Below are 13,384 nucleotides of genomic sequence, written 5' to 3' on the forward strand. Positions count from 1 at the left end.
TCTCTCTCTCTCTCTCTCTCTCTCTCTCTCTCTCTCTCTCTCTTATATGATGGGCATCTTTCAGTTTCCTTTTACCAAATTTGCTTTTGTTAGCCTGGGACTACTGTAGAAGACGCTTTTGTATGGTGCCATGCATTGGGACTTAATGGAAAACCACATAGTTCAGAAGGAAACTTCTTAACAACATGGCCATATATACATATATCATCATTGTTTTTTGAACCTCCACTTTTCCATGCTTGCATGGGTCACAATTTGTTGAGGTAGGTTGATTTTTCTATGACTGAATGCCCGTCCTGATACCAACCTTCACATGTTTCCAAGTAAGGTAGTATTTCCCCATAACCAGGCATCTTTTGATATAATATTGGAAACAGACACTATTTGCATGATGGTGACACTTGTTTACAACTATTATTTAATGTCAAGGCAATGAGACTAACACACAAATGCATGTGCATGCACACACACATATGCACATGTGCATGCACACACACATATGCACATGTGCATGCACACACAATGGGCTTCTTTCAATTACTGTTCTCCAGATCCACTCACAAGGCTTTGTGCAGTCCAGGGCTATAGTAGAAAACTTGCCATGTAATGTGACCAAATCCAGAACCGTGTGGTTGGGAGGCAAGCTTCTTACCCCACAGCCACCTTGTATGTAAGGTTCTCCCCTAGTTATAGCTTTTGAATTTACAAACTTGTAGAGATGTGAACAAGCTGGTCTGTATATCCAAATTTTTTACACTGCTCCTGTTTGGAGCACAATAGATATTATTGCTGCACAATCATTATTATTAGCTACTTGGTGTCACCCTGTAAATACAATACATTACCGATTGTTATTCCTTTGTGTGACATTATGGTGTTATTCATGGTTAATTGTGGTTTTTACAATTACTTAATCACCCCAATATATCTCACAAGTGTAAAAATGGTGCCAGAAGAGATGGTGTTTTCAAGAATTGTCACATATACTGTTATGTTGGAAACCATAATGGACATAAATATATTAATAATAAACATAGCAGGTTCTTGCTGTATGAATCCTATCTGCACGACAACCTTAAATAACCAAGATCACATTGTGTAACATATGGAAAGTTCTGTACCTTTAGTTACATTCTACAATAATTAGTAAGAAACAACGCTTAGTAAAAGAAGAAACAGAAAAACTGCTGTATTCTCCAGCATACAAGTCAAATTTTTAAAACCAAACTTTACGTCAAAAAAGGTAGGTCAACTCTTTCACCAAGACAATTTTGGAGGACCAAACATTCCATGTGAATTGCTTCAAGAAAGATAGCAATAATTTTTGAACATTTACACTATATACTGTCAACTTGTATCTCAGAAAATACAGTACCAAATGTATATACATGGATGACCAACAACAGTGTTACATGGCTATAGACTTTAATTTAATTCTATAGAAAGCTGTAATTCTCTTTGAAGATTTAAACTAGCCATATCAGACAAATACTGTACCTGTTTATATTCATACCAGCTAGATCCAACCTCTCACACCTAGCCTACAATGTCAGTCTAAAAATATACAGTCACATCATCAAAATCTCAAAATTACAAGATAATGCGTGATTAATTCAAAGCAATGTAAATAAATGAGCATTGCATTTGATTGACTAATCTGAATGCTAAAAGGTTAAACATTAAACATGATGAGAGTGTTGGTGAAGAAATATTTATTACTAGCTAGGGTTGGGTATACAGATTTAAGACTTATTCAAATTTGTACAACATAAAAGGTGAGAGGGAAAGCTGCTCTGTGGCTGATATGGTAACAACAAACAAGACAATGTTAGGAATAAAGAATGTACAGTAACATTACAAATACCTTCATCATTATTATTCTACTTATACATGAAAACTGTGTTTAAGGCTAATTCAAAATATTACTAAGGTATAGTTAAGGTGTAACCAAGTATTTCTGAGGTATTGGTTAAGGTATAGCCAAGTATTAGTAAGGTATAGTTGAGATGTACCCAGTTATTATTATAGTATATGGTACAGTCGAGTATCATTAAGGTATAGTTGTACTGTACAAACATGTTGTATACATATTCAGTATTGACAACAGTAATGTTGAACTTAGGAACATTTGGACATAGAAGCAAACCCCAGGAACCTGTCGTCTCTCTTTGTAGGAGAGCTACTATATATGCATGTAATAGGTGTGTATATACATATATGTATTTGTTTGTGTATGTAATTTTTACACCTGCTTTTTCCTTATGACAATACTTATTGAATCAGTATCCAACAGCTGGGTGCCTTTCCTGTCACAAACACTTATTTTACAAGTAATGCAAATGTCAAACTACAGGATGTATTGTTTACTGTAGACATAAAAATGAGTAAAGCATCTGTGTTCAGATGATGTCAATGTGAAGACACAGAAGTACACAAACATGCTCACACACAACAAGTTTCTGTACAGTTCCTATCTACCAAATTTCATTCAGAATGCATTGGTTGGCCCAATAATAGAGGGTGTCATTCAGTGGGATGGAACCTAAAGCCTTATGGCTGCAAAGTGAACTTCACAGTTCGTGCCTATATATATATATATATATATATATATATATCTATATAAAATTTAGATTCAAAATGAATGTGGTACTTAAGTTTAGGCACCAGAATTTAGTATAGTATTATCCAAACAATTCCAAAAAATAAGGTGATCAAAAATCAAAATAAGCAACATGGATATTCAAGGTTACTGCATTACGATCGTTTCATTCGACTTCATTTATTTAAGCAATGTGAGCATTACATTAAATGTAAAATGCAGAACAATCTTCAGCTGCACAAAGATACAGAAAATTTACTGAAATTTACTTTCAGTGGAAGGACGTATTACTGTTGTAACTAGATTTAAACAATTCAAGTGGGAAGGAAGAATATAAACTAGCCTGTTTGCTTTGGCTAAGTCAAAATAGTTTTTTATATTCTTCCTTCCCACTTGAATTGTTTAAATGTAGTTACAACAGTAATATATCCTTCCACTGAAAGTAAATTTCAGTAAACTTTCTGTATCTTTGTGCAACTGAAGATTGCTCTGCATTTTACATTTAATGTAATGCTCGCACTGCTTAAATAAATGGAGTCGCATGAAACGATTGTACTGCAGTAACCTTGAATATCCTTGTTGCTTATTTTGATTTATGTATATATATATATATATATATATATATATATACATACATACACCCATACAGATGTTTGTGTGTTATATATGTTACATATATGACATCTTAGTCTAGTTCTTATCACCATTCTCCTACATTCATATTTACCATTCCCTACTTTCGCTCTGTAAAGCTCCAGTCACCTCCACCAGTGTTTGTCCATCTCTCCCTTCCCACCCCCACACACACACTCTTGCAACCTCACTCACCCTTCCTGGTTCTTCAGTCTCCGCACTCTCTTCTATTAATCTTCTTAGATATCTTACTTTGGGGTACTGTCAGGCACCATGTTATCACCACATTTACCTCTCTTTCTGGCTCCACTTCAGCCATCCACCCATGTAAAATACAAGGTAGCCATGAATCTCCTTCACAGTCATAAACCTGTTCTTGTTTCTTCCATCATGCTTTAACCACTCAACACCTCACATCAAGCAACTGCTCTCTTTCTCTTGTTCTCTCTTTCAGTTGAAGTAGTTTGTTGTGGTATTTGTGAAGTTGCTTTGTAGCTAGCAATACGAAAAAACAAAAAAATAAGTACCCAGTACACACTGTAAAGTGGTCAACTTTGGGAAAGCATCCAATCATAGAAACCATGCTGAAACTAAGGCACTGGAACAAAAAGTGGTCTTTTACTTCTGTCAATATATCCAGCTCATGCCCTCATGGAAACTTGACATAAAGTAGTAGTAGTAGTGGTGGTGTTGGTGATTTAATCAAATAAATCAACCCCAGTACTTTTTTGTAAGCTTGATACTTATTCTGTCAGTGTCTTTTTACCAAACTGCTTAGTTATTGGAATATAAATAAACCAACACTGGTTGCTGGTGGTGGTGGGAGACACGCACACAGTCACAAATATATATATATAGTTGTGGTGCACCCTTCAGTGCAGAAGTGCCTCTTCAGGAGACGCTTCTGCCTGAGGGATGCACCACAACTAGTTCTATAGTTTCCCACCACAAGGGATCGATGCAGGATGTGTCGAAACAATCATTGTGAGCAATAAAGTTCCCCATGTATACCATTTATTATGTCTATCATTTGTTTATATATATATATATATATATATATATATATATATATATATATATAATGATGGGCTTTGGCCAGCCTGAGGCTATAGTAGAAGACACTTGCCCAAAGTACCATGCTGAACCCAGAACTGAGTGCTTGTGAAGTAAATTTTTTACTGCATATATATGTAGATATGTTTGTGCATCCATATACATATCATCATCGTTGCTTTAATGTCCACTTTTCCATGCTACCTTATTCTAGATTTGACTTATTAAAGCAATTTATACATAGCTAGAGACTAACCTTTAATTGATTATTTCCCTTTGTTTTTTTAATGATAACCAACTCAATGCCTAGACATTTTTTCTTATAAAAGTAAATAATGACACCATGGTTGCTATATAATCACATGATTTTTGGTTCATTCCTGCTGTATGTCAGTGGGAGCAGGTATCTTCTATTATAGCTTCAAGTTGACAAATACCTTGTGAGTAAAATTGGTTGATGGAAACTGAAAGAAGCTCGTCATATATATATATATGTGTGTACCTTTGTCTAGACATTACATGATGGTTGTAAATGAGCATCATCATACAACCAAGGTGGTTTGTTTCCAGTCTTCCATGCTATGGGGAAAATAGTACCTTGCTTGGAAATGGATGAGGGTTGTAGAAAATCTGCCTCAGCAAATTCCATCTGACCCATGCTTACATAGATCAGAAGTGAACATTAAATGATGATGTATGTGTATCTGTAGTATGTTTCTGTAATAAACATATTCAGTGTTAACATATAACCATTAGCACCCAAATATTAATGAAACATATATACAAGTGCAAACAAAATTAATTACTGCACTGTAGAAGAGTTGAGATCAAAAAAATCTAGTCTTAATAATCCAAACACAGTCCTTGTGAAGCAAGACAGAGTTCATATATGAAAGAAAATGCTTAACCTGTACTTTGTACAATGACTTCTAACACATTACCGTATAATATTATACATACCGTAAGTCAATCAGTAACTTTATCTCCTGTAACTGTAAAATTATACCTGATACCCTGTTTGTTCTTGTAAAATAACTGATGTCATTAGTGTCTACACTACAGCTGCTGACACATTTAATGTACTTTTGTGTAGGTAATTGACAGTTTTGTTTGTATTTTAAATGAATTTCTTAAATTCTAAAAGCCAAGACTGTGTTGGTTGTTGGTGTGTCTAAACAACATCAATCCATTGATCATTAGGACAGTTGTTAAATGATTATTGAGACATCATAAACTTCCAGTGGTAAGTACCAGGTTCCAACATCATTGTAACCTTTGGAACATACTACCTACTCAGCACTCTTACTGTCAGGTGTAAAATTTTGGGGCTGCAACAATTCATGTTAACTCAATAAAAAGTAGGTTCAAATAGATTGTAGAGATGACATAGCAGAGGTGTGTGCATGTATATATATATATATATATATATATATATATATATATATATCGTTGCTGTTATGTTATAATGTCATATGTCCAAATTTGGCCAAAGGCGTTTTTTTTTTCAGTATTTATTTTTGCTTGCAATAGCCAGTTCTTTTGGTCAAACTATCATATCTCCAGCTGCTTCAGATACCAAGATATCAAAAATTGTCAAAGTGTAGTACAATGGTTTTGCTATGGGATGGTGCAATCATGATGTTAGAAGTCCATACAGAATAATAACACGTTTACACTTAGTGACATTGTAAAGAGATTGAAAACGCAAAGAGTTAAACAGGTTGTAAGTTCGGGGAAGTACCAGCTGAAGCATTTCAAAGGAGATGGACTCTCTTAAAATAGAGGACAATTAAAAGTTGCTTTGAGACACCTTCATTGAGGGAGATACCTCCATTGAGGGATCTGCCATTCACATTGACAATTGTTGCATTTCAAGTGCAATTAAGGATATGAAGACAAGGAAGGTACCTTGTCCATTAGGAATTACCAAGGATGCTTAAAATGTTATGCAGAGGCATGAGCTGGTCACTTTCATAGTTAGTCAAGTAGTACAGGAGGAGAGTGTCGTACCCAATGATTGGCAAAGCAGCATCTTCAACTACTACAATGGCAAAGGAGATGCATCAGAAAAAAATAACTACAGATATATATTATTGGACCACTTCATGAAAATTACAGGAAGATGTATAACACAATTAGGAACAGAATTTAACTCAATAGGATATGACAGCTTAGTGCCAGGAAGAGGTACTGCTGATGATAACTTCCTCCTGAGACACCTGCAGGAATAAGCTCCTATATCTAGTATTTGTTGATCTTAAGACCTTTGTTCTTGAAGGTCATACAAGCCATGTTCAATGATGCAGTAAATAAGATGCAAGGCATTATTGAATTTAATGACAAATTTAGCATGCTGGTAGGAGTCAATCAGGGTTCAGTCCTCAGCCTCCTTCTATTAAAAATAGTCCTAGAGACCTGTGGGAACTCTTGTATGCTGATGACCTTGTTTTCATAGCTGAATTCAGAAACGAGTTAGGGAAGAAATAGAAATTCCAGATTTAAAAGCAAAACCTAGTATTGTGAAACCTCAAAGAAAACTTAGCAAAGACTGAAATTTAAATAAATAAGAGAGTAAACAGATCCAGCAGAAAAAGGTCATACTTAATATGTAGAAAAGAAATATGTAGACATTTCATTCAGTGTTCCCAACTATGATACACAAGAAATGCAATGGGTTTACAGACAAGCTATTGCAGAAGATGCATGTTACATGTGGCAATTGCATAGTACTTAGAATGCACAGGAAAAAATTCCCTCAAATGTTTGGAAGGCTCTCAAGAACACCCACATTTTATTGGTAATTAGGTTACCTATTTAGTTGACCTGAATTATCAGTAGAGGTGAGTGTTCTTAAAGCATATTAATAAGAATATAGTGGAGAAAATTCAGGAAGCTATTACTTCTTTGCCTGGAAAGGGTTCTCCCACAAAATGAAGAGCATTTTGTATGATGCCTGTGTATGAAGGGCAATGCTGCATGGTAGTAAGATGTGGGCCTTGGTACTATGCAGCAGAGGATTTGTGAAGGCTTCAAGTCAATGAAGTAAGCATGTTTTACTGGATGTATATGTTAGTGTGTATGAACTGTGGGGCATGAATGAGCTGACAGAAAAATTAGATGTAAGAGGGATCAGACGTAATGTGCAGGTGGAGGTGTGTGATGTGTATGGAGGATATTTCTGAATAAAAAATTGCTGAGTGGTCAGAGTGGAACTTATAGAACCTGTATATTTTTCACATGTTTTCGGTCATTCGACTGCGGACATGCTGGAGCACTGCCTTAAACCTCATTAGTTGAACTAATTGAATCCAGTACCTTTTCTAAGCATGATACCTCTTCTATTGGTCTCTTTTGTCAATCTGTTAAGTTACAGAGGCATAAATAAATCAATGCAGATGGTCAAGTAGTGGTGGAGGACAAACACATGCACACACACACACGTATATATATATATATATATATGTGTGTGTGTGTGTGTGTGTGTGTGGAGGCGCAATGGCCCAGTGGTTAGGGCAGCGGACTCGCGGTCATAGGATCGCGGTTTCGATTACCAGACCGGGCGTTGTGAGTGTTTATTGAGCAAAAACACCTAAAGCTCCACGAGGCTCTGGCAGGGGATGGTGGCGAACCCTTCTGTACTCTTTCACCACAACTTTCTCTCACTCTTACTTCCTGTTTCTGTTGTGCCTGTAATTCAAAGGGTCAGCCTTGTCACACTGTGTCATGCTGAATATCCCGGAGAACTACGTTAAGGGTACACATGTCTGTGGAGTGCTCAGCCACTTGCACGTTAATTTCACGAGCAGGCTGTTCCGTTGATCGGATCAACTGGAACCCTCGACGTCGTAAGCGACGGAGTGCCAACAACAATATATATATATATATATATATATATATATATACACACACACACATATACACCATATTTGTATTAACAGATATACTTACAAGGTTAAATGTCCGTATTAGAATCAGTGAGGGGAGTAGATGAGAAAGTTAGTATAAGATTATTTAAGAGGAATCCTGGATAAGTGCAAAGTCTGACAGCTGCTTCTGGAAGAGATAAGTTGGTATAGGCGAGCTAACTCCAACCATAGCAATTATCTATACTTCTCTCCTCAGAGTTAAAAGATTCAAAGTGTTGTTAAAATTTTAAGAGATGTGAAAGAGTTGAGAATTTTTTTTTTTAAATGCTTTGTCGGACCTTACTGTTCGTACGGATGATAGAATTAAAGTTACATGTTAAGATACATTATAACGTTACATATAATATTTTAAGATGAATCCAAAATATGAAGGGTGACTAGATTAAAATCCTATAGGCTGATTATAACTTTCTCATCTACCCACCTCACTGATTCTAATATAGACATTCAACCTCGCAAGTATATCTATATATTTATGCTTATAAATTTTTATATATTTATGTATTTTTACCATATCTTATATATGTGAATGTATCTATGTATATTGTGGAGAATTCCGACAATTTGAAATGGATTGAATGAATATTGAAACTTGTTTCTCTCTTTCTTAATTTTATAAATATATATATATATATATATATGCACACATATATACATAGTGCTGGAGAAGACCCAGCCACCCATACATCATGGTAAAAAAATACACTAATACAGAGTGATGAGAGCTGGGATACATAAGCCCTTTGCACATTTTGCCTTACCTAGTCTCATTATGCTGCCCCTCTTGTTTCTTTGATACCCTCTCTTCTATTCACTCTACTATACCATTCATGTTACAATGGGAAACTTTAGATCTGTCCATATTCAATACTTCCCACCACCACCATCAGTATCTGTTTCCTTTCCCCCTCTAAACTGCAAACTGACATTACTGTCTCTCTTTAAGTACATCTTCAAATAATCCCATCTCTCCTTCCTCTTCCATGCAGTCACTCCAATCTCTGTTTCCTTCCTCATATTCTTACTTCTTTCAGTCTCTCATCTTAGTTCATCTTCTGCAGTTGACCTCTCTTCTGTTGGTCATTTGAGATTTAAATCAACTTCATTACTTCTACTACTTGGTAAAATATATCCAGTACTCTCTATAAAGGGGTGATGTTAAGAAGAGTATACAGTAATAGGAATCATATTAAAACAGTACATGAACGAGATGTGATCGCCAAACTGCTTATGAAGGAAGTACAGATAGTGATGACTCATCCAACACACATCAATGATGGTACGTCATGTGTTTTTGTACCAGTATGGCTGTGGCTAAAAAGTTTGCCTCACAACCACGTGGTTTCAGGTTCAGTGCTACTGCATGGTACCCTGGGTGTTCTCTGGGGTAGCCTTGAGCCACCCAATGGCTTGTGAGTAGGTCTTCTTGAGAGAAACTGCAGGAAGCTTGTGATATATGTCTATGTATGTGGACATGAAAATGTGAGGGGAATGTTCATATTCTATAACACAGTGATGATGTTGACATTACAACCAATTGCTCTCTGGAATGATTATTCTGTACTTGAAGTGTAGGTAAATGTTTGCAACAGGTAGAGCATTCATTCATAAAATGATGCTTGGAAAAAAAGACAGGCATTAAGCAAATATATACACATATGCATGTATTTATATTTGTGTATGTGTTATTGTAGCTGAAAGGCTCAGTACCTTCCAATGACCAATGTAGCAAGAAGGGCAAAAAAAAAAGGAGACTCTTACCTTGAGACAAAATCAGAACAGAGTATATAGCTTTGCTTCACAAGGATTTGCAGAACTCTTGTCCTCTAAGTTGCCCATTGGTGTGTCAATGTCCAGTAGCTGCTTCAACCTTATCAAGATGTGATCAGGGAATCCAGTCACAAAAGCCAGTTCACAATCTACTCCATTGCTCTCCTAGTAAACTCAGTTAATCTCCTGATCTCTCTCACACAGTCATCAGCTTGCATCCATCTCACTCTCCCAAGCTTGTAAGCTTTGAATATGCCTTGTGTATATACATCCTCCAGACACTCTTCAGTCTTCACTCTCAGCTGATCTGCTGCATCCATTTCTTGATATAGATTCAGCACACTTCCCTCTAAGTAAACTGGAGTAAGACTGGCCATGTCTTGAATGCCTTGCAACTTTGCCACGAGCGTCACCTTTTTTATTCTGGTCACCACATTACCTTCCCCAGAAAACAGTCTCAAAATGTCATTACTAATCCTTAACTATTGTGAATGTCAGCAGTAGAAAATCAGGAGAAACAAAAAAAAAGGAAATCCCCATGACAGCTTGTAGCAGGAAAGGTGAAAAATAAGGATGTTCTTATCTCAAGATGAAATCAGAACAGGATCGGCAGAACTCTAGTCATATCCACACATGTACACAACCCAATCCTCTGACAAGAAACTACTCTTCCTAGGAGATCCCAACTCACTATTTCACCCTCACTTCTAGTCCTGACACTGCCCTTCACTACCAGGCTTCATCCTGGTAATGGAAACTCTCAAACTATTAAGTGTTGAAAAATTGGTGGTTGAGGAGGGGTTATGATGAATGAGATTGTGTTTCTAATTTTAGTTGCTTAATTCTAGCTTTTAACATATGTATGTAGTATACATTAGTTTGGATGACAGAGATTTCTAGTTAGAAAAGAAAGGTTTAAAAGAATATAATTTGTATTTAAGGGTGGGAATTTGGCTCTAAATAGAAAGAGTAAACTATGTGAAATGAATGAAAGTATTTTTATTTTGAAGGTCAAATGGGGTCATTGAATAGTGAGTGGGGTAGTTATATTTTAGAGGGTGTAGGTGAGGAACATTATTTAAGTCTGAAGTTTGTAAGGTAATGTACATGTGATTTCAACAGAACTTATGTTGGGATGAAAAATATACATTAACATGTACACACGTGGCCATAGAAACTGATAGATACCAGACATGCATATATGTATATATATATACACACACACACACATACATATGTACATATATACTGCATTTATATATATATATATTTGACATACAGGTACACCTTTATTACATTTGTAAATGTAATACAATTCTTGTAACATGGAATTAAGACAAAAAAAATTTTCCACATGGACTTTTATGTCAGGTTTAGTACATGCTGCAACAAAATTTTAAATTTTCAGGATGGTAATGTTTCCATAATATAGGGAATATCTGCACAAATATGTACATATACATTATACACACACACTACATGTGTGTCTGCCATTTTTGAACTTGGTACACTGTCACCCGTTGTGTTATGAGATGTGACAGAAACGAAAATATCCACTTTATGCCTGTATGGATAAGTGAACATAAAAGAGTAATAATGATGTTAAATGTATGCACATACATGTGTGTGTGTGTAGATAGATAGATAAATAGAAAGATACCCACTTTGCATTTTACCTCAGAAGTAAAACATAGTGAAGGAAACTCTAGTCTTCCTCCTATAGAACAGCTCCAGTGTCAAGTAGCACAGTAAGACAGTACTGAATATTACTGGGTTTTTTTCTATTACTATGTGTGCAAAACAACATAGACCACCATGATCCATCTAATCCATGCCAGCATAGAAAAACAGGCGGAAAATTTTAGAAGATACGCAAGGTTTAAATGTTACTGGAAGTTTCATTTTATTTTTTTCGTGTGATAAAACTTTTATACAATTTAGTTTCTACTGAATAAGTAAAATATATATTCATCAGAGTTGTTTGTTTTGTTCTGTGGCCTTTACAAATATTTCAAGAATGCATTCCTCCCAGTGTTTCCATTAGAGGGTTCTTAAATTCATATTGGAAATAGCACTAAGTAAAAAATATATTCACAGATCTACAGAAGCGGGAGATTATTCAACATGCTAGAAGTAGCAATAAAATCTCTCTCAAATCACATCTTATTTTGTTGAAAAGCTATGAACAAATTGAACAATGCAGTCCTAGCCTGAGATACACAAAAGATGTGATGTCTCACCTTCAATGCCTTTGGCTTGCTCTATCTATGCTAAACAATTGAAGAACAGAAAATATAGTGAACTCAAATATAGAAACACTATTTCTGTTTATGCTTTACATTTTGTAACATTTTAGTCAATATTATCGAAGATTGTATTAAAAAAAAGTAATAAAATTTGAATAGTTTCCAATTTTAAAAGAGTCATTAACTATGATAGAACATATATTCCATTATCCACAATTGTCTTTGTAGCTGAAAAAACCTGGTTTGGCTTTGTTATGTGTTATACTCCAGTCTTTGGCACTAACCTGGTATTCGCTGTCCTATATTCCATATGCAAGGTATGTAGATATTGTTTGTTGTAAACATATATATATAATTTGTATTTATATGAAAGTACAAGAAAAAAAATGGTTTCATGTTTTGACACAAGGCCAACAATTTCAAGGAAGGAGCTAAGTCAATTAAATTGACCCCAGTGCTCAATTGATACTTAATTTATCGACCCCGAAAGGAACGTAAAGGCAGATGATATGCCACTAAGCATTTTGCCCAGCGTGCTATCAATTCTGCCTGCTTGCCACCCTAAGTTCAAGAATAATAATGGAACCTCTACTGATGGGGTGACTCTATACTGAGACTACAGTCAAATTGTAAAATTTATGTTGATCGGGGCTTTATGTTTCACCCAATGTCTTATTCAGTTAGATTGGTTGAATAAGCCATCAAAATATGAATTTTCCACTAAATTGATGTGCCTCTGCACAAGACTACCACATAAGCATCCATAGTGTAAAAACTAGCATTGGTCTAGGATTAGCATGACTCAAATGTTCCTGATGATTTAGATAAACATTGCTTTAAATTAATTTCATTAGGTATCTTAATTATGAGATTAATGATTATTCCTAATGAACCAGCTATTGAAAGTAATTAAATTATGAACAATCTGAAATTTAAGCTTTTCTGTATTTTATTGTAAATCTACATCACTTTTACGGATCATTTTAACTTTTTATATATACACATGCAATCTTCTCTCATTTGGATTTTTAACTTGTTATTAATTGAGCTCTTAATTACCATGGATATATTTTTTGATGTTTTATATATTATCTCATGTGCATGTCTTAGATATATATATATATATATGTGTATATATATATATATATATATATATA

General features: G+C 35.2%; 1 protein-coding gene across 4 annotated transcripts in view; it reads left to right on the top strand.

Moving 5' to 3' along the window:
* LOC106871890 (vesicle transport protein SFT2B) overlaps positions 1-13,384 on the top strand; it is a 73,189-nt gene that overhangs the window by 59,009 nt on the left and 796 nt on the right. For all 4 annotated transcript variants that reach the window (XM_052970210.1, XM_052970212.1, XM_052970211.1 and 1 more), the window contains one exon: positions 12,456-12,544. In XM_052970210.1, coding sequence (XP_052826170.1) covers positions 12,456-12,544 — 89 coding nt within the window. The remainder of the gene's footprint in view (positions 1-12,455; positions 12,545-13,384) is intronic.

The sequence above is a fragment of the Octopus bimaculoides genome, chromosome 8 (assembly GCF_001194135.2).
Source record: "Octopus bimaculoides isolate UCB-OBI-ISO-001 chromosome 8, ASM119413v2, whole genome shotgun sequence".
Lineage (NCBI taxonomy): Eukaryota > Metazoa > Mollusca > Cephalopoda > Octopoda > Octopodidae > Octopus > Octopus bimaculoides.